We start from the raw sequence: 27,350 nt of genomic DNA, 5'->3' as shown, positions 1-27,350 counted from the left end.
TGGGGGAGCGAGGGGAGAATGAAGGTGTCCGAGGAGGACCCCAGCTAACAGTGGCTTTGGTCAGTGGAGACTGTGGTCTCCTTGACTGTGTGTTGGGACTTCCCAGTGTGAGGGTTGTGGATGGGGACTAGCCAGCCAGCCAGCCTCCCAGAGGCCCTCTCGCCTTGCTCTTATGCCCCTGAATCATCCATCCTATTTTCTCCACTGCTCACAACCTCATCCGAGTGCAGCAGGTGCAAGACCTTCCATGATGTGGCCCTGCTGCCTTGCCAACCTATCTCCCAGATCCCCCTATTGTGTCTGGAACCACTGAGCCCTTCACCCACTGCCAACTCTTAGGGTCTTCCCTCTGCTCTTCCATCTATAGAAAGCATCCTAACCACCTCCATCTTGCTAGTTTCTATGTGCCATTTTAAGGCTAAGCTTCAAGACAATTTCAGCATCATTTCCTCCAGAAAGACCATTGAATATTGCCTTGTCCCACTTTCCCTCAGCATTTTTGGGTGAGACACCCATGTGCTTACAGTACGCCATTCATGCATCTCCATCAGTTTACTTACACACGCTTTATAATCATGTCCTCTCTTGTCTTTCCCCCAAGAAGAGCCTGTGTCTTGTTAGTGTTTCTATCTCCAGTGCCTATCTAAAGAGTAGTAAAGCTCGACAAATGTTTGATGAAGAATAAATGTCACTAGACAAAAACACTGGAAAGAATCCAAATGCCCACCAACAGGTGAATCAATAAACAGATTATACTGTGGAATATTGTGTAGCAATACCATTAGCAATCAGAAGAAATGGACTATTATAACACAAAAGTATATATAAAAATGGAAAAGTATCTATTGAAGTGGACTATTAAAGCAAAAGTTTATATGTACAGCATATACATATGAATATATATACTGTACATCCATCTCTATGAAATTACATAAAAGGCTAAAAAAAAAATATGTTGTTATGTTGACAATACAGATGGATGGTTTTCAGGGGCCATGGTTGTGGGAGGGAATTAACATCAACCACAAAAAGAAATAGCAACTTTTCTCCTTGGAGACAAAGGGACAAAGTCAAGAGTGTTAATGTGTAGCTACTACTTCTAGCCTCTAGCTTTGCCCCTAACTCCCTTAATCTTACTGGCCAAAGAGTTAACTCTATTCTAGGCCCTGGGGTCTAGAAACAGGTTCAAGAATATAGGCTCTGGAGTCAAAATACCCATCGGGCCGCAGTTCCATTACCAACCAGCCATGTGATCTTGGTCAAGGTGACTCGTCAAGGTGACCTCTCTTTGCCTTGTTACCTGAACTATGAAATGAGATAATAATACCTCACAGAGTTGTGGAGTCTACAAGGACGAATGCTCAGCATGCACTTAGCACGGTGTCTGGCCCATGGGAAGCTCTCAACAGACACTTGCTGTTAGTAGGATGTTGTAATCCAAATCACCTCTTTGTGAAATAAATGCTCACTCTTATCTTCCACCCTCAAGTATTCTTCCCCGTGGAAACTCACAGTGCAAAACGGCTTTGTGCTCGGCCTCCAGCTAGGATTTCATTCCACCCTTGCCTGATCGTGACGGGCCTAACCTTGGAACAGTTAGGTGCCAGCAGAAGGGACTCAGAGGCTTTCTGTGCATTGTCGGGCCTGCTCTTGTCTCGCGGGGAACCCTCTCCTGGCTGCAGCCGGGGTGCAGGTGAAAGGGAGGCAGAGCTGTGGCTCGTGACCCCCGTACCCTCGACACCAAGCACGGTGTCAGGCTCACGGATGGTGCTCGGTAAATGCTGGATGGTTGCTGGGGAAGTGGCCCGACAGACGCAGGACCTTGGGTGCCCTTGGCCTCACTGCACTCACCACTGTGTTCTCACACCACAGAGTCAGGCAGTAGTTTCTCACTTGGCCCCACGCAGCCTTCATGTTATCTTCTGAAAGGGGCTCCAGCTCATGGCTGTCCGGAGGCCGATAGCTGGGGAGAGAGGAGTAAGAACCACGCCAGAGAACGTCAGTACCAAAGCGTTCTCCTCCATCCTCCAGGCCAGCACAGGCCCCCAGTGGTACCCCTAACCGCTACCTTCCCGGACTCACCTCAGCTTGGTGTGTTCCGGTAGGAGCTCCAGCTTCTTAGCCACCATGTCTCGGAGCTGGCTGTAGGGGAGGCCGGCCTGAATCTCCATGACCACCGTGTACTTGTAGTGCACCTTGACCGTGTAGGGCATGGGAACTCTGAGCTTTACGTCCTGAGGGGAGAGGAAGCAGAAGGAACTCCTGAGCCTCTGTGGCCTCCTCTTAGCCACATCCTGATCGCAGGGAGCATTCTGTGCGGCAGGGAGAGGCCAAGAGCTAACGGGGTTCACAGTAACGTAAAGGTCAGAGGTCCTTAGCCCCACTGTCGCCTGCATAGGAATTCCTACTGAGCCAGGAGACCTGGCCCATGCACTGCGGGCCAGTAGGAAATGTGTGCATGGAGGCGGGGAAGTAAGTCACTGTGGGAGTCCCTACCCATGGACTGTGGGTGTGCATGGAGGTAACTGGTCCACCCTTCCTTCGGGACTCTTCCTATATGTAACCCAGGGGGGACATGCTCATGGTGGACAGCCTCAGCTTTGCCTTTCTCTACCACTTGACATAGTACAAGGAAGAAGCTTACCTTGGGCTCTTTTTCTTTTTGACCTAAATGGAGAAGTTAGGAAGTAAAACAAAAGAAGATGAATGAAGACTCCTGGCCAGCCCCTGCCTTCCACAGAACGAAACTTCTTAGATCAGGACCTAATCCTACCTTTACTCTCTGGGGCGATTCCTAACCTTAATAAACTGCGGGGGAATCACACTCAAGGGAAATGTGCAGGGCAAAGCACAAACACACAGATGAACCCAGTCCCTGCCTTTAGGAAACACACAGCATGTGGGGTTAGCAGGGACCCCGAAGTCCAGTTAAACCAGTGGGCTCTGAGCAACGAAAGGAGAGAGTGCAAGATGAAGCAGGAGTCACAAGCAGCATTAGAACCACCTATTTTTACCTTGTCCTTATTTTTGTGCATGTTTCCTGATGTGCATGATGCATTAATATGACAGTATGCACATAATTTATATAAGAGAGGTCTACATAAAGATACTCACGATAGAGGAAGCCTGATCAAAAAAAGACCACTGGTCTCATACCCAGCCAATCCTCAGAACTACTTGGAAGGGTTGTTTTGTTTTTTTTCTAGAAATATAGATTCTGAGGCTCAGTGCCAATTCTAAAAAGAATCAGAATCGAAGGCCTAGGAATCTATATTCATAAAATTTTCCTAGGTTAATAATATGTGATCGTCGATGGGCCTCTGAACAGAAAAGTTAAAAACAAAAAAGCTATCGACGATGTTTTGAGGGGTAATCGGGGAAATGTATACACTCTATAATATTATATTGATGTTCAATGCCCTAGATATAACAATTGCGCTGTGGTTATGCAGGAGACTAGGATAATGCTCACGTGTAGGGTGAAGTGCCACGAGTCTATAACTTCCTTTCAAGTGGTTGGGGCAGGGGGGGCAGGGGGAGGCGGGTCAAGTACCTGGTACAGTTGGTGAATTTAGGTGAAAGGATTCTGTTGTTTCTTGTACTACACTTTCAACTTTCAATCTGTAGGTCTGACAGTTTTCAAAATAAAAATGGAGGTGTGGAGAGCCTCCCAAAGGGTTCTGGTGATCTCCAGGCTAACAATCATGGATCTAGGATCTGGACAAACGACCTATTGGATGCATCTCTACTGAGCACTCATCCAGAATCAGGTTAAGCTGCCGATTTGTGACCCAAAGCCCCTTACTTCCCAAGGCAGCCCTCTTCAGACATCAGGAGAACGTCCTTTCACATCTGCCCTTGGCTCTTTGTCCATCCCTCGGGGCTCTGCAGAGCAGTTTCTTTTCCAGAGAGAGCTCCTTGGACAGTTGAAAACTGCCACTCCAGCCCCCTCTGAGGTAAACATGTGCAGTGACTTCAGCCTTTTCTGCTGGGGCATGGTTTCCGTACCTTCTGACTGAAGGGTCTGGACACTCCCTGCCCCCCAGGAACCAGCTACATTTACCCAAGCCTGTGGATGTTCTGGAGTAGGTAGGGAGAAAGGGAATCTACTTCCTAGGTTTCAGGTGGGTGGGTGGCACAGGAGAGAGGGGCCCTGGGGCTGTGTGGTCATAAGCTGAGCAGCATGCTAGGTGGAGAAGAAACCAGAATCTCCTAGAAGACTAGGAGAGCAATGCTGTCAGGAAGCAGCCCGGAGTGTTCCCACACCCAGGCCAACGATGTTGTTCCAGGGACACCAACCTGGTGGTAACTGAGGTCTTCCAGGAGCACTGGAGCTGGGAGGAGCTGGGATATCAGACTCTGGGGAGGCTTCCTCCTGGAGGTGACAGAAATGGCAAGAGGGTTCAGATAAAGTTCTCAGGTAGGAGTGGGGGTGCGGGGAGAGGGGCCATGGAATGGAGCCAGAGGCAAACGACTTCCTAAAAGCTGGAGCAGGGGCAACATTCAGGGGAGACTAAGGAAAGTGCTGGTTAAAGGGTAGGCAGGGTTGGCCTGGTGGAAACCAATCCCAGGAGAAATAAGAACCCTAACCCCCACCTAAAAGGCCCTTGCTGCCTACCTACCCTTCTCAGCCACACTGGAAACCTGCAGGAGATGAGGTAAGTAGGGCCCTGAGTCTTGTCTTAGTTCACCCTCTTGCCCCACATCTGGCCCCTTCAAAGGAAACAGTCCCCTTCTCATTTGTGTGGCATTTAAAACATTCCAAGTCATCGGGGTACAGTTAGCTCCAACCAGGGAGGGCCAAGCCCATGGAAGACACTGGCTGCACAGTCTCCAGAAGGACAGGCTCCCCTGCAATCGGTCACCTACATGGTGGCTCAGGTCCAGCCAAGACCCCCAACAAAGGGCAGGCCTTTGAGAAGTGATGGAGAAGCAGGGGCTGCGAGGCCTACTCTGACTCCACGCTCTAAAACAGACTTCCCTTTGGCCACGGTATTTCACCGGCCAACTCGCTGACTGTTCCAGGTGAAGAGGACATTCCCGGGAAGATCTGACCTTCCTATACAATAGGCTGTGGGTCCCGAGTCTCCCTAGACCGGGAGGAATCAGAGAGGTGGGAGGGCCCAATAGGTCCCTCAGACGCCTCCACTCAGCACATCTGCATTCTCCTTCACCCCCAGGTTCAGCCCTGGGCAGCTGGTGCCAACCTCAGGTGGACTCTGGACTGGTGACAGGACAGCACCCTTTCCACCCTGCCCGTGCCCCCTCTCGTGGCAGAGTCTGGCGGGGATGGGGCCGGCCTCGGCACCCTGTTACCTGGGGCTGCTGCTGAGAATGGATCCGCAGCTCCACTGGCTCGAGGTAGTTGCAGGGAACGAGCCCCTTCTGGGGTGCAGCATCCCGGAATCAGAGGGGGGAAGACAGAGTTGCGCTCATCAGTACCCATCGTCCCCGTTGCACCAAACAGCCCAGAGCCTGGGCGAGGGGTGGGCTTGGGGTGGGCGGACAGACGAAGGAGGGGAGGCGGCCTGCACGGAGGCAGCGGGGAGGGCTCCTCGGGAAGCTTTGCCATTTGCTGCCGCATCGCATGGCCAAGGACCCGCCCCCTGGTCCTCCGAGTACCTGCCCGTTGAACATGACCGTCGCCCAGTTATCATTGCCCTTCTTCAAGACAAAGACGATGTTCCCTGGCATGACCTGCAGCTCCTCCGGCGTCTCCGGCACAAACCCAAACAGCACACGGTGAGCTTCCCCTTCCAGAGCCCTGCGCGGGGAGACAAGAGCGGCCGTGGGGCCAGCAGGCACCTCCGGGCACCCCTCGCTCCGCCTCTGGCTGCCCGGGGCCCTGAGCAGGACCAGGCCTGAACCCGCATGTGAACGGGCCGTGAGCACACAGGCAGGGGGACAGGAGTGAATGACACGAAACAACCGGGACTCCCAGGCCCTGCCCTCCTTGCCCTCCCTCCCTGGGGGCGCTGGGCCGCATGGAGGGGGACACAGAGCGGGGGCAGGTGGCAGCCAGCTGGGCGAGAGGGGGAGTGGGGCCCAGGGAGGCCGAGTCACCTGGCGACACAGCCAGCGGCCCACGCGCAGCTGGAGGAGGGTGAAGAGCAGGGGGCCAGCTGCGGGGAGTGGGGGTGTGCAGGTGTCCTGGGGCCGCCAGCTGGGTGCTAGGCAATGTCGTTGCCCCTTCACCATCTCCCCCAGACCCACTTGGCTCGTGGAGGCTCCCGGGTGTGTCTGGGCCTCCCGGGACCGTGTGACTGCGCCCGGCTTGGCCGCTGTCTGATGCACCTGCTCTGGCGGAGGCTCCCGCTCACTCCCCCTCCGCCCCCCTCCCCTCACCCCTCTTTCTGTTTCCAAACACCCGGCTCTTTATACACGTGGGGGAGACAGATGCCTCCAGGGCTGTTAGCGTGAGCTCCTCGGCCCCTCATTTTCGTGGTCGCTGTGGTGCGTTTTCATTCTTTACGAAATCCTCTTTAGGGTGGGGGACCCGCGCCCGCCTCTACTCAGAGCAGAGTCTTAGGGTAGCTGGAAGTTGTGTCACTCTGGCCTTCGCATCCCAGAGAATGGCTTCTTTCTCTTGAGCCGTTCCTCTTACTCCTCCAGAGGCCACGTGTCCACAGGGAGGTGAAACACACCCCCTCGGGAAAGGACACAGCATCCAGCTCCCCGCTTCGCTCGCCGGGCTCCAGAAAGCTCTGGCCTCCCTGTGTCCTGAAGAGGCTGCAGCGGCTCCAGCTCTGGCCAGCCTTGTGGCCCCCGAGGGGCTGCGTCCCACGGACACTCCTGCGCTCTCGGCAGTGGCCCTCATCTGTGGGTGGCTGTGCACGGGGACCTGGGGGCACAGGGGCCACCACGTAGCCGTAGCCAGACCCCGATGGTCAAGACTCCCGTGCCCCCCACTCATCGCTCCATTCTAAGCTTGAGAACAGGATGCGCACACCCTAGGCTACATGGCACAGGACTTAGCCCCTGACCCCAGTTTCATCTTCTTCACCCCCCTTTTTGCCATCTGTGAAGGCTTGGGGCTGGGACATTCTGTGTCCTGAGCTACATCTAACTTACCTGAAGATCTCGGGGGTTTTGGGTCTGGGTGGAGGTTCAGCGGCCTGTTGGACATTCAGGAGGGATGGAGGGAGCGGCAACAGGGGAAGGAGGGGGGACAGAAGAGGCTGTTAATGGACATCTGAGCCTTCTCCCGGACCCGGAGATCAAGGAATGCATTGCGAGCTTGATCAGAGCACCGTGGACGGGGAGGGCGCCCGCACCCTGACCGAACGCTGGAAGAGAGCCCCCCCCCCCCCCCCCCCCCCCCGGGTGCCGGGCCTCACTGGCTCAGCGACTCCTGGTTTCTGGCGAATTCCAGCCGTCACCGAGCAACCCGGCATCACAAGGGTGCTGTTTACCTTGAGCCCCGGCCCTTCCCTAGGAGAACTAATGTCTGCTGGGTCACGTGACACCTGCGGGTGCTTCGACCCCCCCCCCAGCATCCACTGGCCCCGCAGAAACCTCCCTCCAGTGCGTGTGCCCTGCTCTCCAGCGGGTATCGGGGTCCACTGGCCTAGGCTTCTTCCTCCCGTTGGAGTCCCGGGCTGTGTGGGGGTGAGGTGGGGTGCGGGGTCCTCCACAGGCCTCTCTCCGGTTTCATTGTGAAGAAACACATCAAAGGACCCTGAATCTCTCGGTCGCCCTTGGCTCATCCCACCCCCCGGGGCCCGTGCTGGTCACCTTCCGGCCGGCAGCCGTGGTCCCCCTGCCCCTGGGAGGCTGTCGGCGCTGCCGGCGGGAGTGACCCGGTGGGTGCAGCCTGGAGGGGGGTCATGCCCCGCGCCCCCCGCCGGTCACCTTCCTCCGGGCCTACTGTCACCATCTGCTTGGAGCCGCGTCCCTGAGCCCAGACCGGGCCGGGCCGTGGCTCACTCGGGGCACCCCCGTGCCCTAGGGGTCCCCTGCTGCGGGACCAGCCCACAGCCTCGAGCCCCGGGCCCCACAAGGCCCCCGCGAGCCCCCGCCTCTGCCGAGACGCCCCAGCCTCCGCCGCTTGTGCTTCGGCTTCCCGAGAGAACAGTCCAGGCCTCGGGGAGGCCGTCAGCAGCCGCCCCTGGAACGCAGACGCCCGAGGACCGGGGTTGTGGGGGAAGCAGGAGGGTGGCTTTCTGGGAGCTTGGGCTGAAGCCTGAACCGCCTTGTTCTCCCAGCAGTCGTGAACCCGCGACCACGAGGGGCCCCGCGGCCCGGCCCGCGGCCCGACAGGCCCCTCGAAGGAGCCCCTCAACCTCCGCGGGGGGCTGCTCCCCAGAGAGCTCCGGAGACCTGGATCTGGCGGGGGGGCTGCCTCACCTGGGGCTGCAGAGGGGCAAACCCCGAGAAGCTGTCTTGATCCACCACAGATGCCACCACCTGGAATGGAGGGAGGAGGCGTGAGGGCCGGGCCAGCACCGTCCCCCCAGGCCGCGTGGTTCTCCCCAGGATCCCTCCTTTCTCGTCCCCTGGACCCTCTCCCGGCCCCAGAGGTGGACGGACAGTGGCAAGGGAGGGATCGCTGGCCCCCGGGGTGGAGGTGCCAGCGCCTCGGGAACTAGCACCTGCCGGCCCTGCTAGCCTGGCAGGCTCGCTCGCTCGCGTGCTCTCGTTCTCTCTCTCTCTCTCTCTCTCTGTCCTTTTTTTTTTTTTAAATTGAGGTGAAATTCACATAAGATAAAATTAACTTATTTATTTATTTATTAAAGATTTCATTTATTTATTCATGAGAGACACACACAGAGAGAGGCAGAGACACAGGCAGAGGGAGCAGCAGGCTCCATGCAGGGAGCCCGACACGGGACTCGATCCTGGGACTCCAGGATCACGCCCCAAGCCGAAGGCAGATGCTCAACCACTGAGCCACCCAGGCATCCCAAATTAACCATTTTAAGGTGAACAATGGGGTAGCATTTAGAACATTCAGACTACTGTGCAACCACCACCTCTAGCCAGTTCTGAGATGTGTTCCTCACCCCAGAAGATAATCCCACACCCACCAAGTGGTTAGTGCACAGCCCCCTTCTCCCAGCACCTGGCAATCACCAATGTACCTTCTATTTGTGTGCGTTTACCCATTCTAGATCGTTCATAGACAAGGGATTAGGTCACAGGTGGCTTCTGTACCTGGCTTCTTTCCCCTAGAGTGATGTCTCCAAGGTGAAAACATGCTGTCACTTGTATCAGGGCTTTATTCCTTTTGTGTTTTGGGGTCTTTTTTGGTTTGTTTTTAGTGGAGGGGGGGAACAGAGGGAGAGAGAGAATCTTAAGCAGGCTCTATGCCCAGCACAGAGCCCGACACGGGGCTCAATCTCACAACCCTGAGATCAGGACCTGAGCTGAAATCAAGAGTCAGATGTTTAACCAACCAAGCTACCCAGGCGCCCCAAGTACTTCACTCCTTTTTATGGCCATTCCACCGTACGGCTACATCACATGTTGTTTATTCACTCATCCACTGACGGGCTTTGGGGTGTTTCCACTGACCCAGGCGCTCCTGAACGCTGCTGCTTGCCAGAACCAGCCACCCGGCCAGTGGGCAGCGTTAGCTTTACGGGCATGTCAGAGTCAAGCGCAGCTTTGTATCTAGAGCTGGATCATCTCTGAGAGGATTTAAGACCTGGATTTAAAGGAGCCCAGTTTGCAAAGCAGTCTAATCACAGGGCTGTGGAAGCGGGGCTAGAAGGAGCATCACACCAGGAGTATGCTGTGCTCGTTTCTCGAACGCGGTTCCCCACGCTTACTGAGTGCCTCGGAGCTGTATGTTCTAGCCCTGGCTCAGTCCCTGAGACTCAGCACCCTGCGACTGACTAACCCTGTGGCTCTCACCCAGGGTCAGGCGGGAAGGGAGGAATCCGAGAAACCTAGAGACAGCAAGCTGGAGGCATCTGCCCACCTTTCAGTGAGAGCCCCACACTGGATCCAGTCTCGGGCCGCGTCCTGGGGCAGCACCACAGAGGGGGTGCCCTCACCCCAGGAGCCTGTCCCACCCCGGTCTGCACAGGGCCCACAGCACAGGAGCCAAGCTGACGGAGCCTACTTACTGTCGCCTTGCCTAGGTAGTCCTTCTTGGCCAGCTGAGCCACTTGCCTCTCATTTGGTCGAAACAGCCTGCCCACAGGGATCACCACTGGCTCGTAGAGCTTCTGTTTCTACAACACAGGAAGAGAGCAGCGTATTTTCTGACCTGTAAAACGGGAGTGATGATGCTCATCCTGCCTCCCTCCCTGAATGGATGCAAAGGTTCACTGAGACAACCTCACAAAAGCAGTTTTTCTAAATGTGTAAAGACAGCATTTATTATTTCAGAGTGTCTACGGTGCGAACGGTTGGTTTCAATGTGGCCTTCCCCTGGGAGGCTGTGTGGACATCTGTCTGTGTCATTCGTTCAGGACCCTTCTTCCCTAGGGGAGCCGCCCTCACCCCCACCCTATGCGGCTCGGGCTGGCCTGGCACTCAGCAGGGGAGGCACCACAGACACAGGATGGCCAGGGTCCAGCAAGGCCCAGGACAGTGCCATCCTGTGGGTGGCCTCGAGGACTCAGAGGTGGGCAAGCAGGCACAGCCTCTGCCCTCTGGTGCTGGGATCCAGCCTCTGGTCCCCTGCTCCCCACAGTGGCACCACAGAGGTCCCTGAACTCCAGGCCTCGGCTACTCAGCACTGCCAGGTTCAAGATCCTACATGGAACCCCAAGATTGGTGTTACCCAGAGCTCAGAGAAAGTAAAAGCGCCACTTCTATGGTTTCTCAATCCACATGTCCACAGAAACAAATAAAAATCAGTGAAAATCCTCTGGTCACCCGCATCATCCACACACTTACCCAAACACATTCCATGGCTTTGTCAATTTTAGTATGTCTCGGCTCAGACTTCATGCTCATGGCCAAAGCTAAATGTTCTTCAGCCTTTTTCCACTCCTCGTTCTTGGCATACATGAAAGCAATATTATATAACACCTAGAAAAGCACAGGCCACAACACAAAACTTGAGGCTGCTCCAAATCTAGGCACCAGGGAAGAGCTAGCCTGTGTGCTCCTGGAATGTTGCCTGGTGACATTCCTCCCTTTCTCAGCTTTCCTGGGAATATCTAAAATATAACACCATCCATCTTGCTACCGAGTTATGCCGGGCTCAAGGACAGTGTTAAGAAAACATCAGGACGTAATGCATAAATCCAACATCATGTGCATTATTCTTTCAACAACCAAGTAGTTCAGGAGGGGACAACAGCTATTATGTTGCTGTAGGACCAAGAAGAGTGATGTGCCCAGGCCCCCTTGAGGAGTGGGGAATAAAACATATGTGTGTGGACTCCCGATCCAGCTCCTGCCACTGAGCCTAGGCTGAAAGACTGGACTGTGCAGGGTGGGGAGAGAGAGAGGGTTCCAGACGCAACATCTTGCACCAGCGCCAACAGAACATGGTTATGAGTGACAAGACTGTGGAATAGTCCTAGGGGCAGGAGGAGACTGTGGGCAGAAGCGCAGTGAAGCTTGAAAGAGATTCAGCACAAACCCAGGGCAGCGCTCCCCCCAGGACAAGAGGGAACAGCACATTCACCAATAATCATGATTTCCCAGGTCTTGAGTTGGTGGTTCATACGTGTTTGCTTTATTATTATGCCTTACATCTTACTCATAGAACCAAATAATCTTTTGGATGCATTGGCAAGAAAAAAAAAATACTCGGCTAAGTGTAATAAAGAGATTCCCAAGCAAAGATGGGAAGGCGACAGAGAGTGAAGATCAAGGTGACAGCTAACAAAGAGGGTTTACTTTTTTTTCTTTTTCAGGACAATGCAGTGGGGTCCTACAGCCCCTATGACACCTCCCTGTGTGGAGGACCGGCTGAGCAGCCAGGAGCTGCTGCAAGCTTTTCTCAGGTGTAAGTTAGAGGAGTCACAGCCTGATGCCCCCCGCGGGGTGGGGGTGGCTCTCCAGAGCCCCAGACAGGAGATATAATTGGTCAGCGGAGGCCTAGGAGGGAAAGAGGTTGTTGGCCCTCTCTACCTCGTGGAGGCCGTGCGGTGCAGGGGTGAAGGGCACAGGTACCCCAGGGCTGGTTCTCCCCAGCTTCACTGTATAATGGTGGCAAGAACGTTGCCTGCTTCCAGACTGTTGTAAGGAATAAATGGAATAATTCACATAAAGCTCGGAGTTCGGTTGCTTGGCACCAATATTTAGCACTACTATGACTGTTATTTGCTGTACTACTGTTGGGGCTGGCTGGCGGCTGAGCAGAGAAGGGCTTTCATCCCCCACGTGCTGCCTGTCTCCTCAGAGAACCATGCCCACATGGTTTCCGGGAAGACGGCAGGGCTGGTTCTGCAGACTGACGCCACCTGGGGATGCTCTGTGTTTATAATCGAAAGGCTAAAACCACGAAGGACTTTGTGCTCCTGGAAATTGGTGTTGCCTGTTGGTGGCAGCGTCATTGTCATTGTCATTCTCATTGCCATCCTCATCCTCACTGCTGCTGCCCACTGACTACCTGTTGTAGGCCACTTTACCTGCATTACCTCTCACCCCCGCAAGCACCATGTGAGCTGGGGCCTCACTTCCGTGCTGCCATAGGTTTTCCATTGTGATTCTCTTGTCCTGACCTCACCACCTCACATTACACGTGACCCTGAGCTTCTGGGGGCTGACACCCTGTCTTATGGAGCACTGGACCTCTGTTGCCTGACATTATAAAATACACGGATTTACCAAGGAATGTGTACGAGGTAAGTACTCAACACTTCTTTACAGACGATAAGGAGCCTGAGGCTCAGAAATGATGTCTAACTCACCTAGGATCACACAACTGCCAAGTGTTTGGCTGGGATTGGATCCCTATCTACCTGATTCCAAAGCCTTTGCTGTAGCCAGCTTCCCAGATGGCCCCCAGTGATTCTCGCTTCTTGGCCCTCACCCTCTTTGCCCTCTAACATCCAATGGAGCTGAGCTGGATCGCCAATAGGATATTATGGATATAAGGGGATGTGGCATCTGAGGCTAAGTCATAAAAGACATTGGTCCTCCCTATTACTTTCTCTTGGATCACTATGTTCTCTGGGGAAGCCAGCTGCCATGTCCTGACAAGACTCAGATGATGTTATGGAGAGCTTCATGTGGCAAAGAATGGAGGCCTCCTGCCAACAAGTGATGCTACCTTGTCAGACCCTTAAGTCATCTTAGAAGTAGAAGCCCCCAGCGCCAGTCAAGCTTTCAGATGATGGCAGTGCTGGCCAACATCTTGACCACAACCCCTTGAGAGCCTCTCATCCCGAACCACCCAGCTAAGCCACTTTTGGATTCCTGAGCCCCCAAACCAGGAGATAATAAGTGATATTATTTTAAGGCACTGCATTTTAGAGTAATTTGGTATTTGACAATGGATAACCAATGTACTTTGCCTCTACAACAGTCTGCCACCCACATCTGCAATTTGGTTCAGGGCCTCGGCCAGATAAAAAGAACAGTTTATCAAGGCGAGTACAGGACTGTGTTTCCACGGAGTTAGTGGCTGGTGCTGGGTGAGGGCACCGGGGGCAAACCCAGAAGCAGAGAGGTCTAGATTCCCTTCCAGGCTATTTCTGAGCCTCAGTGAGCTTTGCCTCCTGCACACCTACTTGACTGGCCCTGGCCAGCCCTGGCCACGTGTGCAGGAAGGGAGGAGAACTCAGGTCTGCTTCAATATTCCTATTTGGTTCCCTGCTACCTTCTCTTAAGACCTTTTCCCACAACAGATTTTAGTGACTCCATGACTAGAAAAGCCTAAGACTCTTTGAAAAGGATGATGTGATTTCTCAGAAGCCAGGGTTATACCCTGGCAAGAAGAGAGGGGTGGCATTATATATAGGAAAATGACACGGTCTCACATGGCATAAGGACATCAGACCATGAAAACTCCAGCTTCACCTGCAGAGAGGCCCATTACGCCAGTATTTCCTGCCCTGGGGTCATTTCAAGTCCAGCTACAGGGGATGATCATATCTCCCATGGGATTCTGTTTGGATGCTACTGTGTCTTTTGCTTTTTAAGATTTTATTTATTCCTTCATGAGAGACACACAGAGAGGCAGAGACATAGGCAGAGTGAGAAGTAGGCTCCCTGCCGGCAGCCTGATGCGGGACTCGATCCCAGGACCCCGGGATCACAACCTGAGCCAAAGGCAGATGTTCAACCACTGAGCCACCCAGGCATCCCAGATGCCACTGTTTTATGAGGTACTTGGACTCCCAACCCTTTAATCTGTGCAAGTGGTTCTCACTGGCAGTGGGGGAGGGGGGGACAGGGGAGGTGATTGGCAGTGTCCAGAGATATTTTAGGTTGTCATGTGGTGGTGGTGGTGGGAGGGGGGATACCAGCATCTGATGGGTGCACAGAACCGTCCTCTACAACAAAAAATTATGTGGCCCAGCACATCGGCAGTGGCATTGTTGAGAAGCCTCCCTCTCAGGAGCTGGCCAAATGCCAACCAATTCCCTGCAATTCCCAAAGCCTCATCTCCCTAGACTGTGAGAAGCGAAGAAGTTGCTCGCCTGCTGCAGGGCTGGATGGGGGCACAAGTCCCCAGGGGCCTGGGCAGCTGGGGGCTCTATTATTAGTCCTGAGCCACCCTGGGAACGCATGGCTTCTCCTGCCTGAGAAACTAAAGCAAGGGGACTTTTTTATCAGCAATTCTTCTAAATAAAGATCTATGATATTTGCAGGGCTTTCAGTTTTTAAAGCTAGTGGTGTATATTTGGAGTTTAGGAGGGGGGGGCTGGTTGGAAAAAGCACAGGAGCCTGTGGAGTCAGAGCCAGTCATGTTTCTCCCTTTTGGTAATAGGGAAAATAAGTTATCCTTCTATGGAAACCTTCCCTAAATTTGTGCTTTGAGCTGTTCTTTGAGCTGGGGAGGACCGATTTGTGCCAAATTGCCCTCACTCTTTCTTTGGGTATCAACCAAGTACACAAAGCCAGAGCCGTTAATAGCAAAGAGCGTGGTCTGTAACTCAGGAACTGAGCAAGGTCACAGCGGGTCCCACACGGATAGTGAGCCCACGATTTAGGATTTGTTAGTATAATGCTGAGCAAAAGAGCTTGTCAACCGGAATTATGCAAATTATTATGAATACTTTCACAGGCCAGCATGCCCCGGGTCCAGCCTCCCCTTGGAGAACCCAGCAGGCTCATTTCCACATGGTGCTTTGAGCCTTATGTTAATAAAATGCGTGCCCTCAGTGGCTTGAGGCTTCGGGATGAGCCTGAAGTTCTTGATCTGAGTCTCTTCTCGAGGGGAACTCTGAGTCCTGAGGCTTGGGAGCCCTTCCCAAGCTCGCAGAGGTGTCAGCGGCTGGCTCTGCACCTGCATTGGCACCCCTGCCCTGACTGGGCCCATCCCCCTTACCTCACAGGCAAACAGCTTGAACTGCAGCCCCAGGATCTTGTAGTCTATCAGCTGGTTCCCTCGAAGCTGAGTCAAGGCCTCTTTGAGGTCTTTAATGGCCGCGTCATATCTGCAGGACAGAGGGATATGAGAACACGGGCCAGGGCACAGAGAGCAAATACAGGGTGGAATGTACGTCCGCGTCCCTTCCCTGCCCCATCTCGCTGGGACAAGAGGCCTCTCCAGTGCCTTTTGGTTTGCTCTAGCTCTTTGCCAAGCCTGAGCCCCAGTACTCCATGTGAGCAGTGCCCCGGAGTGGGGTGTGCATCCCAGCACCCTTGGGGACGACTGCCAGACTCAGGCAATCATGGGTATTTTCTTCTTTCTGGGCTGCCTCCAACTCCTACCTCTCTGACAGGCGGCTTGTCACTTCCCAGTAGAACCCTCGTCCTCTCCTGAGGGCTCCCAGCAGAGCCGGCACCTGCTGCCCCTAAGTCCCTGTGCAGCTGATTTGGAGCTCACTCCCCACTCCCCACCATCCATCAGGCCAGCCTGACACAGCTCCTGGGACCCCTTCCACTGCCAGTGACATCATCCTCCTTCCCCGGAGTCTTCTCCTTGGCCTTCTTTTGAGTTCAACTTAGCTCTTGGTGTTGTGGCCTTCTTAGCCTCCTCTTCCACCCTCTCCCTCCACACACTTTGGAAAACAGAAGAAAGAAACCACCAATTAAGCCAGATGGCATTTCTAACACTGCTCCCAGCACTGCCCTTTTGCTTTGTTGGATTGGCACTGTGCTGGCTGGCTCAAGGTGTACAGGGCTGCTGTCACTGGATTCGTGACAAGACAATGGGGCCGGCCACGTCAATAGTGCCCACCAGGACGTGGGCAGGACATGGATCAGGTCTCCTTGGCCTGCCCTTGACCTCCACAGAGGCCCTGGTGAGAGCCACTGCTAGGCTGTAGCAGGTAGAAGGCATGAAAAACAAGCTGCTCCCATCTCCTTAGCTCCCTGGCCTGGCAGGGACAAATTTTGCTGTCTGGTTGTGGTTCCATCTGGGCAACCGAAACGAAGGTGGTGAGGCCTAGAGCTGCCACACGCAGCTTCTCTTGGAGGCAAGCCTGGAATTTGGACACGGACTGGTGGTGCATGGATGGGGGGCTGAGAGAATGGGACCAGATCCATCAGCTCTGCTCTTAACCAGGAGACCCTGGCAAAGTTCTTTTCTGGCCTCAGGTTCCACATCAATAACATGAGTGTATCAAGTACAAGGGGCATATGAGAGGAGGAGGTTGCTAGAATGTCCCAGATCTAATTTCTGGACTCAAAACCCCTTGGATCTGAGTTCTAGCTCTGCCACTTACGATCTGGTGACAGAGAGAAAGTTATTTAATTTGTCTGAGTCTGTTTCCTCATCTTTACAATTAGAGATTAATAGTAGCACGTGCCTCCCGGGGCTATTGTAAGAGCAAAGTGAGGTGAAGCACCCAGGTGCTCAGGACTGTGTTTGGCACACACAGAAATTTACTGTTGTTGCTGATTATTATTATTATTATTATTATTATTATTATTATTATATTATTATAGCTCTGAAATTCTGGCAATTAAATTCATACACCAATCATTTATTACATGCTTAACACTCTACAGTGAATTAGGTATTATCTGTAGATAAAACCCAGTTGTGGCAGCTGGAAATGTGGTCTCAATGGGCTGACCAGGAGGGTGGGCTGGTCCAGGGTGACTGGGCCAGAAGCTAGATATTTTGTTTCCATTTCATTTTTTTTAAAGATTTTATTTATTTATTCATGAGAGACAGAGAGAGAGAGAGAGAGAGAGAGGCAGAGACACAGGAGAAGGGAGAAGCAGGCTGTATGCAAGGAGCCCGACGTGGGACTTGATCCCGGGTCTCCAGGATCAGGGTCTGGGCCCAAGGCAGGTCAGGTGCTCAACCGCTGAGCCACCCAGGCGTCCCTCTGTCACCATTTCTTTGAAGTAACTCCCACAGCAGCAGTGGCTCTAGGAGCAATGGGAGAGGCTGGATCTGAAACAGGAGAGTAGCTCTCTCTAGCACATCCCAGTTGTTAACACAGAGGATTGTAAAACCTGCTGGGGGCGCTTGGGCAGCTCAGTGGGTTCAGTGGCTGCCTTTGGCTCAGGTCATGATCCGGAGGTCCAGCCCCACATCCCCACATCCGGCTCCCTGCTCATGGGGAGCCTGCTTCTCCTGCTCCCTCTGCTGTTCCTATCACTTGTGCTCTCTGGTTCCCTCTCTCTGTCAAACACCTAAATAAAATCTTAAAAAAAAAAAAAAAAAATCAAAAACACCCTAAAAGCACACAGGCCACTCCTTAAGAAGCAAGTAGCATGTTAAGTAGGTTACGTGTTCAGGGATCCCTGGGTGGCTCAGCGGTTTAGCGCCTGCCTTTGGCCCAGGGTGCGAAACTGGAGTCCCGGGATCCAGTCCCACGTCAGGCTCCCTGCATGGAGCCTGCTTCTCCCTCTGCCTGTGTCTCTGCCTCTCTCTCTGAGTCTTTCATAAATAAATAAATAAATCTTAAAAAGAAAAAAAAAGTAGGTTACATGTTCTCACAGACATTGCCTAGCAGGGGAGAGAGGAGGCCTGCCTGCTTCTTCTCTCCAAGCTGGGAGACTGGGTGGCTGGCTGGGATTCACAGAGCCGGGAAGGAGGGGCAGGTGGAGATGCAGGTGAGCCCACCTCGGGCAGCTGCAGTTTCCACCGTGTTCCACCGCCTGTCTGTGAGGTAGGTCCTCAGCTGCCATGTGTGTGGGCGCGGTCAGCATCCACCCTCGCGTGTGCCCTCCTCTCTGGCGAGCAGGTGAATTTTATTTTTTAAAGATTTTACTTATTTATCCATGAGACAGAAGAGAGAGAGGCAGAGACACAGGCAGAGGGAGAAGCAGGCTCCATGCAGGGAGCCCGACGTGGGACTCCACCCCAGGACCCCAGGATCACGTCCTGGGCAGAAGGCAGGTGCCAAACCACTGAGCCCCCCAGGTGCCCCGAGCAGGTGAATGTTAGCTGTGAAGTAACCCTGCCTGTGTCCACCTGGTTCTGAGCGAGCCCAACAGAATCCGCAGGATTCTCTCCTCTGCCGGGCTCTAAAGATCTGGGCCACTGGGAGAGAAGGAGGGAGAAGAAAGCCGACAGAGTATCCAAAGTGCTTGCTTTGTGTTAAAAAACGGGGTGAGTGGGCAGCTCGGCCCAGGGCGTGATCCTGGAGTCCCGGGATCGAGTCCCACATCAGGCTCCCTGCATGGAGCCTGCTCCTCCCTCTGCCTGTGTCTCTGCCTCTCTCTCTCTCATGAATAAATAAATAAAATCTAAAAATAAAGCCAGGTGGGAGGGACCCCTGCTGAACGGCTGGCGTAAATGACTGGCTGCGCGCCCACTTGTTCCCTGGAGCTGCCCCCCGGGGCACGGGCTTTGATGCCCACAGCTCGGCTGGGCGCACGGGCTCCGCAGGCCTCGGGCTGAGAGCACCCTCGGGGGGTGCTCTCTTCACTCCCCCCATCCCACCGTGCACCCTGTCCCAGGGCCCCTGGCCGCCCTGCACCCGGAGCCCAGCCCCCCCGCCCCCAGCTCCAGCCACCACCAGTGGCTTTGCACCGGGTGGGAGCCCGAGGGCGTCTCCTGCTCACCCTTGTGGACGCTGCGGGTCCTGATTATTCCTGCGAGCGGAGGGCGCGGCGGGCTGGCCCGGGGGCCTGGGGCCGGTGCCCCCTCGCGTTCCCGAAGAGGCCCGTGGGCCCCTCCATCTCCGGGGCCTGCCCCTCCAATCCCAGCGCCGAGGTCCTAAGCCCAGGACCCGAGCCGCCCCTTGGAGCTCCCTCCCCTTTCAGGGGACCCGCCCCCAGACCGCTGAGAGTGCCCCCCTCCCTCCCCGGGTCAGCACCCAGGCCCCACCTGCCTTCCCAGGAGGGCGCCCCAACCTCGTCCTGTGGAACCTCAGCGACCGGAGGGCCGCAGGACCACATGCGAAAGTGGGGGAAGCAGGAAGAACGCGCATCCTCTTATCACCCCTAAAACAAGCCCCACTGTAATCTGGGGGGATTCCCAGCCGGCTCACCACGAAGTCCTCTTCCTACATCCCCGTGGCACTTGTTTCAAAATACTCTCTTCTAAGCACTTGCCCCTTTCTGCCTTGATTATACTTACTAGGGTTCACGTCCCGTTTCCCCCCTTTTACCTTGTAAGTTCCTTAAAGCAGAGGGTATATCTGCTTGCTTTTACTGTGTTTAATTGATTCTATAAGCATTTATTTTTTTTAAGATTTGATTTATTTATTTATTCATGAGAGACACAGAGAGAGAGATGGTGGGCGGGGGGGAGACACAGGCAGAGGGAGAAGCAGGCTCCATGCAGGGAGCCTGTCGTGGGACTCGATCCCGGGTCTCCAGCATCACGCCCTGGGTCAAAGGCTGCGCTAAACCGCCGAGCCCCCGGGCTGCCCTCAATAAGCATTTATTAACTACCAGAATAGACATGGAAATACAAGAGTGAATAAAGAAAAATTTCTTCTCTCAGGAAACTCACCAAGTAGTGGAGGAGACAATTATACAAGCCAACATCGGTCACAGAATAGACAGATGTTATTTTAAAAGGCACAGAAGAGGGCAGCCCGGGATCAAGTCCCACGTCAGGCTCCCTGCATGGGGCCTGCTTCTCCCTCTGCCTGTGTCTCTGCCCCTCTCTCTCTCTGTGTCTCTCATGAATAAATATGGGGCCTGCTTCTCCCTCTGCCTGTGTCTCTGCCCCTCTCTCTCTCTGTGTCTCTCATGAATAAATATGGGGCCTGCTTCTCCCTCTGCCTGTGTCTCTGCCCCTCTCTCTCTCTCTGTGTCTCTCATGAATAAATAAATGAAATCTCAAAACAAAACAAAACAAGAAAGGGCACAGAAGAGAGCCAGCCGCCTTAGGGCAAATTATTATTATCAACTGGAAGTTCATAAGCAGATCACATTTATTTTCTTAAAGATCACTCTGGAATAAGATAAGACTAGGGCCTGGGAAAGCAACTTGGAAGTGATTTCAATAGTCCTGGTGAAAATGAGAGTGTAAACCTTATAGTGCTGGTGGAGAAAAATGGGTCTGGGATTTAAGATTTTGACAAGGTTTGGGAAAAGAGACACTCTGGGTTGATCCCGGGTAGAGATTTAGCAGCTGGCTGGCTACAGGTGGAGGTCAATGCTATGGAAGAGGGTGAGATCCCTCAGGGTTCAATCATGGAATTTCAGGGGATAATGAACCCCCTGAAACTGTACACAGAAGTATGTGCTTGTGTGTGCGTTTCTGGAAAGACAGCCCATACGTTTTGCCATTAAACCACCACCTTGGGGCGCCTGGGTGTCTCAGTCCGTAAGCAACTGACTCTTGGTTTTGGCTCCGGTCATGATCTCAGGGTTGGGAGATGGAGCCCAGAGTTGAGCTCTACCCTCAGTGGGGAGTCTGCCTGAGGTTCGCTCCACCCCACCTCCCCCAACTCTCTTTAACTCGCTCTAAAATAAATAAGATAAATCTAAAAAGAATACTCAACCACTGCTCTTGTAATAAAAGGGGAAAATGTCAAGAGCAGAGCCTTGGGAAGTGGGGACACCAAAGCATATGGGTGAGCAAAAAAAAAGGAGGTGGCTCAGAGTGCAGACTAGTGCCTCATTTACAGTATTTCCTCAATAGATAGTTGCAGACTCGAAGATGAACTGTGGGAGATTTTTCTCTCGAATTTAACTATTATCAACCACAGACTAATTAAGCCTCCTTTTTAGATCTTTCTAAGATCTGTCTGCTTTGCTCAGAATCTGAGCCTTTCGGGTTCTGGGACTTCTGGGTATTTTTGTGTAGAAATTTCTTCTGGGAGCCTTCCTTCTTAGTTGTCTTCCCTCATTATAGGCTGTGAGAGCTGGTTAAAGGATGGCCTTAGAGTTTGCCATTTGAGATTTAGGATCAGCTGGAGGATTTGTGCTCTTATTTCATCCATCTGGAGAATTCAGGGATGAGGTAAGGGGGAAGAAGAACTTTAAGAAGGGAGACAGAGGCAGGATGCCGCCAGAAGGTAAATGCTTGTGGGTCTCTTCCCTCTGCTCCAGGCTTTCTCTCCCTAGATAGCCTCTGTGTCTGCGGCCTGGGGGTGAGGGTGGGGGGTTGGGGGTGGGGGGGCTGTTCTTTGGGAAGACTTCTCTCCTGCTTTTCCTCATTCAGGTGATTGCATCTACATCTTGCAAGTCCTCTGAGCTTCCTGTGGTTGCCCCTAGCAACAGTGGAGCACTGCAGCTCTCCCGGCTGCTTCTGACCCAACCCTGGAATCCAGGCATTTCAAGACTGCACTGGATGAGAGCCCTGTCCCTCCCCAGTGCCCGGATGTTCTCTGCCATCCATCAACGCCCTGCCTCACCTGCTGCCCATGCTCACACACAAGTGTGTACACATGTGTGTTCACACACATACACACACTGCACCACCCACACGGTGCCCCCACCCTCATTTTCACTGTTTGAAAGTTCTTCCTTAGGTTGAGCCAAATTCTCCTTCCCTAGAACTTGTGTCCACTAATGGAGCAATTTCTACAACGGGAAGTTTGCCATCCTCTAAAAGATTTTAAATTGGTGCTTAGAAGAGTTTTCCTTTGTTATTTGTAGGTCTCTTTGGGGGGTAATGGGGAGCAAGGAGTGGGAATTAACTTTCATTTTCTATTTCTTTGGTTTTATACTAATGGTTTCATGGTGACTGTAAAGATACCAGAAAATACAGGTAGGCTGAGGGAGGACAATGGAAATCCCTACAATGTCACCCCCTGGAAAGAACTGCTGGCAACGTTTGGGCCTATGGCCTTCCAGACCATTCTGCGAAACAGGAATGGGATTGTGTTATACACACTGTTTTGAAATCTGTTTTAAATTTAACACCTACTATGATTTTTTTCCATATTGATATATATGCCACTTATTTATCTGTATTACTATACCCTTATACGTATGATAGTTTATATTCTTATCTTGGTGGCTAAATTATATGTCATTGAATGGATTAAACCAGGCTTTTGAAAACAACATCTTTTAGGAATGAAGGAAGGTCTTGATGTGGTTTCATGATAATCCTCATTGTGAAATAGCTCACTACCTCCTAGTAGAAGACCATCATGGGTGTTCCCTTAATGGCTAAAATATTTCCAAGCAGCATTGCCCCAAGCTCTGACCCATCAGGAATGCTGGTGAGGTGCCACACCAGCTGTATGGTGGCTACGTAGTGCGCTGTGACACAGTTGATTTCTAACTGGGTGACAGGCCTGCCTTCCCTCCCTCCTTCCCTGGGGAGGGCCTCTGCGTCATGCTGATGTATTTCATAACTGTCCAGAGAAGGCCAGTCACACTTCCCAACAGAAGCTGGAAAGATACTTCCCAAACACCAAGCCTAGCAGCACCAAGACCATGTCTGGGCTTCTCCACAAACTTCCCCAGCTTGAGCAACACTGGAGCACTTACTTCTCCATGTGGTAATAGAGCATCCCTCTTTGGAAGTAGGCCACTGCCAAGTGCTTGTCTTTGTTAATGCTTCGGGTGAAAGCCTGTGGAGAGAAGAAGGGCCTAGCTGTGGTCAAGGGGCCAGGCAGTGGGGAAGGTGAGATGAGCCCAGAGGGAGAGGCAAGACCGTTTAGGAGCATAGTCGCTATCTTGATGGTGAAAGAGACTTAGATGTCAGACACCTCTGTAAAATGGAAATGTTAATATCTACCTCTCAAGATAGGTGACTGGATTAAAATCATAAAAGTAACAAAACGTGAGTATTGAGTAAATAAATATTATGCAATTAAAATAATAAGAATGCATATAAAATGCCAAGAGTAGGGATGATGCAGGAAACCAAAGAAAGGCACAGTGAATGAGGGCCAGAAGCCGAAGAATGTGAGGACTACTCTAGCACAGTGCGAGGGAGGCCTGGCAGTGAGCAAGCGGGAGGTGATGGCCACCCAGGGCCGTTCCAGCTTCGTCCAGCAGCCCCTGCTGGCATAGCTGTGCCGACTGGCTGCCGCACTGGCCCATCTCTCTCCCCAGCAGTGTGCACTTTGTCTCCAGCAGCCCCCAGAATCTGGGGTGCTATTGGCCCAGCTCTGAGAGGAGGTGGGGCCTGTGGTCCTCCTCCCACCAGCCCAGCCGTGAGGCCCTCTCCTGCTCCCATCTGCCCACCCCAGGGCCCACGTGGACTCAGCAGGCCTCCTGAGTATTCCAGTAGCTTCTCTCTTCTGTCTTTGCTCACTGGCTGGTCATGGCCACGGTCAGGATGGCCGTGGGAGGAACTGGCTGTTTAAAGATTCTCGGGAGTCAGTCAGCTGTCCGCACACCCTTGCAAAGACTGGCAGTAAAAGGGGAAAATAAGAACCACTATTTACATTTACATTTAACAGTGGATGTTACCCAGCATTTAATAGTTGGTGCCTCGTTTCATCCTCTTGCTCTTTGCCCCTCTCAGGAAGCTGAGAGCCAGAAGTCTACATGACCTGCCAGAGACCAAGGTCCAGAGACAGAGCTGGGACTCTGATCCTAGATCTTCTGCTTCCAAACTCCAAACCCTCTCTGGCTTAGGCTGGCCAATCCAAAAAGTGATCCCTGAGAATGCTCAACCACATACAAGAGAACAGGAGAGAGAGAAAAAATATTTGAAAGAAATGCTGGGACACCCCCATAGCATGCCCTAGGCAGACATCATTAATCAATCATGGTAAGGTTCCCCTGTGCCAGCCTCAGAATCCTAAAAAAAAAAAAGTGCCCTGCATAACTGATCAGGGTTGTCACTTGAGAGGAAACCCCTTTTCCTCAAGTGCCTCCTCTTGATCGCTAGGGCAGACAAAGCTCACCGAGATGAAATGCCGGGAAAGCCAAAAGACGGCCTTCCTAACCCGGTGTGCAGCCTTGAGATGGACATCCTGTAGCCAGCAGGAGCTGATAGAAGAAAACATCACTAGGGGAGTCTTCACAGAGGTGTTAAAGAACCACTCCAGAATGATTTGAATGTAATAGATGGAGAGGAAAGGAGAGCATAACCCACAGCTGATGGTTCCCAGCCAGTGCCCAGCGGAACCACCTGGGGAGCTTGTAAAAAAAAAACAAAAAAAAAACAAACCAAAAGGATGGTGGCTCAGGCCCCTCCCCAGGCCGATTCAATCAGGATCCCGGGGGGTGGGGCCTGGGCAGCTTTTGTTGCTTGAAAGCTCCCCGGAGGTTTCTAAAGCACAGCCTGGGGGAAGAACCGCTAATTCCCGGGGCGCAGGGGAGGGGAGGCCCCTGGGGGAGGCTCCTCCACTCACCTTCTCCGCCTCGGGCATGTTTCCCAGGATGGTGTGCATGCAGCCCACGTTGAAGCAAATCCTGGAGTGGGGGTCTTGGACGGCGGCGAAGGCCTCCAGGGCTCCCTTCCAGTCCTTCTTGTCGGCTGCCAGCACCCCTTCATTCCAGAGGCTGATGGCCTCCGCCAGGGACATGGTCAGGCGCCTGCCAGGGGCCCGGGAGGCCGCGGGGACCCCGGGAGAGGCCAAGCGGGTGTCTCGGTGCGCAGCGCTGCCCGCAGGCCGGCGGTCCCCGGCGTGGTGCTCAGGACGCGGCCCACCTCCCCTAACACGACTTCTCGGTGTTGCAGAGGCTCAGGAAATGTCCCCACCTTTCGAGCAACTGACTCCCGAGCCTCCCGTGAGAGAGACAAGGGACCCAGAGAGTGAGAGGGCGGGCGGGGGGCGGAGTGTGGGGGAGAGGAAGTCCTGCCGTGGGTCACTTCCCCAAAATGCTTCTGCTCTGTCACCCAGCCGTCCTGTCTTCCACCCCCACTTCGGGGCAGCTTCTGCTCGGGCCTCTGCCCCCGGGCTGGGGACAGTGGTGGCAGGTGATGCATGCCACCCCCTGTTAAATGAGGATGCTGGAGGAGAGGCTGCTTCCTCCTGGTCTTCAATGAATTCCTTGCTCCCATCCCTCATAACCTCACGGACTCTCTGGATATAGTCGTTTGTTCATCTTGAGCTAAAATGAGCAATTAACAAATTGCTGTGACGGGATGCTCTTGGGTGTCCACCTGGATCTGAGATAACGTTTATGTAAAACACTTCGGAAGCTCAGAGGCGACCAGTATCCTGCAAATGTCAAAATTAGGAGCCGGATAGGCCTGGGAGTTAGGACTTCTCCTGCCCTTCTGTGAGCAACTGAAGCTAGGAAGAGCCCCTGATAGCTCATGCGTGTCCCCGTCTCCCCGATTTAAGGTTGAAGGCTCCCTTCCTCGCTGGAAAAGGAAGAGTCCGTGAAACCTCCCCACAGAGTGACTGGGAGCAGAGGGTGTCACCAATTTGACTTACTCAAATGGTGACCTCGCAATTAAAACGCATGTTTATGGGGATCACCCTTTGTTCTGTAGCAACTGAAAGAGCTCACCGGCTATCACCCAACTTCCCCCGAACAGCCTGAAAATAAAATTTAAGACCATACATTCTGTAGGGCTTGCACACCCGAAGGTGTGAAGATAGAGAAGCCGCGTGCATGTGTGTGTGTGTGTGTGTGCGCGTGCGTGCACGTGTCTACACAGGACATCCACTGTGTTTGGCAGCCCTGCCCAAGTCACTTCTTTGCCTGGGAACCCCCTCCTCATGCTTCAAGCCCAATGAAATCCAGCACCACATTCCAGCTAGTAGGCTTCCCTCTCCTTTGTACCCCCTCTTCCCTAACATTTACATTGTAGTTGTTGCAATTTATTTCTTCACCTGCTCAACTCTGAGAGCCTCTGCGAGCTGGGCCTGTGTCTTCTTATGCTAGGATCTCCAGAACCAACACTCAAGAAATGGTGATGGGATATCCCCAAAAGAAGTTAGAAACCATTGGCAAATGACCTACAGGGGGCAGTGATGCCAGAGGGCCATGCTGTTGACTCTACTCTGTGAATAAATCATCAGAACTTGATTAGCATGTTGACTATTCCCAGGAAAATCAAGTGGTTTTGCAGCTAACCTAGATTTTATTTAAACTTTTGTGGTGGTTATTCCTTATATTTTTTGACCTTATTGTTCCTAGCCTGCCACGCACAGATGCCCTCCAGCTGGCTCCCATGGTTTTTCTAGCTTCATTCTCTGGATTGTCCTTTCACAAAGCCCGGCAAACTCTACTACTACTTGTTCCCCGCCCTCTAGGTCTGCATTTCCTGCTTCTTTGCTTTGGTGCAAGCTGCTTCCTCTCCCTGGGCTGCCCTTTCCACATCTGCACCTCCAAACTCACCTTGCACAGCGCCTGCTCAGAGATCACCTGCCTTCCGAAGCCGCCTGGAAATCAGGCTCACCCTAGGGCCCCCAGACTGTGAGCTCACCTTCGTCTCCCACGTGGCCCTTATCCTTCGCCGTCAGAGCGGAGTTCTGTGTGCGTGTGTGCATCTCAGCCCCTGGAACAGACCGCACACTTCTGGGGGGAAGTCCTGGGACTGGCGCATCCTTATCAGCTCAGAGCACCAGCAATGCCGTCCATGCTCAGCTCTGTCCCCTTTCCCAACACGCTCCTGTTGCCAAGCCACGGGCACTCCTCACCTCTCCCCGTCCCGTCATCCATTCTCCACACTGCAGCCAGAGTGGGCTTTTAAACAACAAGTCAGATCACCTCCTGCCCCTGTCTTGAAACCTTCAAGTGCCTTCATGGTCCTCTTAGAATACAAACTAAACTCCATCTCATGCTGCAGAGAGGACCCTGCCTGCTGCCCCATGCTCTTTCTGTGCCATGTCCCCTCCTCTCCTCCTCCCGCCCAGTCCCATTTCCTTCCCGTGTCCTCAAATCAGCCAGGCCTGTTCCCTCTGCCTGGAATGCTCTTCCCTCAAACCTCTGCCTTCTGGTTCCTATTCATCTTTCACTTCCTCTGAATGGCCTTTCTTGACTATGACCTCACTCTGATGAGGTCTCACAGCCATCAGTTCTCTCTGTCACAGTGGGTTTTTTTG

General features: G+C 53.3%; 1 protein-coding gene across 1 annotated transcript in view; it reads right to left on the bottom strand.

Annotated features, from left to right (window-relative positions):
* Positions 1 to 25,121, bottom strand: part of NCF2 (neutrophil cytosolic factor 2) — a 30,031-nt gene extending 4,910 nt beyond the window's left edge. The window contains exons 1-13 of the mRNA XM_072830950.1: positions 24,702 to 25,121; positions 22,882 to 22,964; positions 15,404 to 15,512; positions 10,849 to 10,983; positions 10,071 to 10,178; positions 8,347 to 8,406; positions 7,072 to 7,115; positions 5,623 to 5,764; positions 5,317 to 5,385; positions 4,300 to 4,375; positions 2,645 to 2,667; positions 2,083 to 2,234; positions 1,852 to 1,963 (exon numbers count right to left, since the gene is read on the bottom strand). Of these exons, the coding sequence (XP_072687051.1) occupies positions 1,852 to 1,963; positions 2,083 to 2,234; positions 2,645 to 2,667; positions 4,300 to 4,375; positions 5,317 to 5,385; positions 5,623 to 5,764; positions 7,072 to 7,115; positions 8,347 to 8,406; positions 10,071 to 10,178; positions 10,849 to 10,983; positions 15,404 to 15,512; positions 22,882 to 22,964; positions 24,702 to 24,875 (1,287 nt within the window). The 5' untranslated portion in view covers positions 24,876 to 25,121. The remainder of the gene's footprint in view (positions 1 to 1,851; positions 1,964 to 2,082; positions 2,235 to 2,644; positions 2,668 to 4,299; positions 4,376 to 5,316; positions 5,386 to 5,622; positions 5,765 to 7,071; positions 7,116 to 8,346; positions 8,407 to 10,070; positions 10,179 to 10,848; positions 10,984 to 15,403; positions 15,513 to 22,881; positions 22,965 to 24,701) is intronic.
* Between the last annotated feature and the right edge of the window lie 2,229 nt (positions 25,122 to 27,350).

The sequence above is a fragment of the Canis lupus genome, chromosome 6 (assembly GCF_048164855.1).
Source record: "Canis lupus baileyi chromosome 6, mCanLup2.hap1, whole genome shotgun sequence".
Classification (NCBI taxonomy): Eukaryota; Metazoa; Chordata; class Mammalia; order Carnivora; family Canidae; genus Canis; species Canis lupus.
This window is presented reverse-complemented; position numbering and strand designations above follow the sequence as displayed.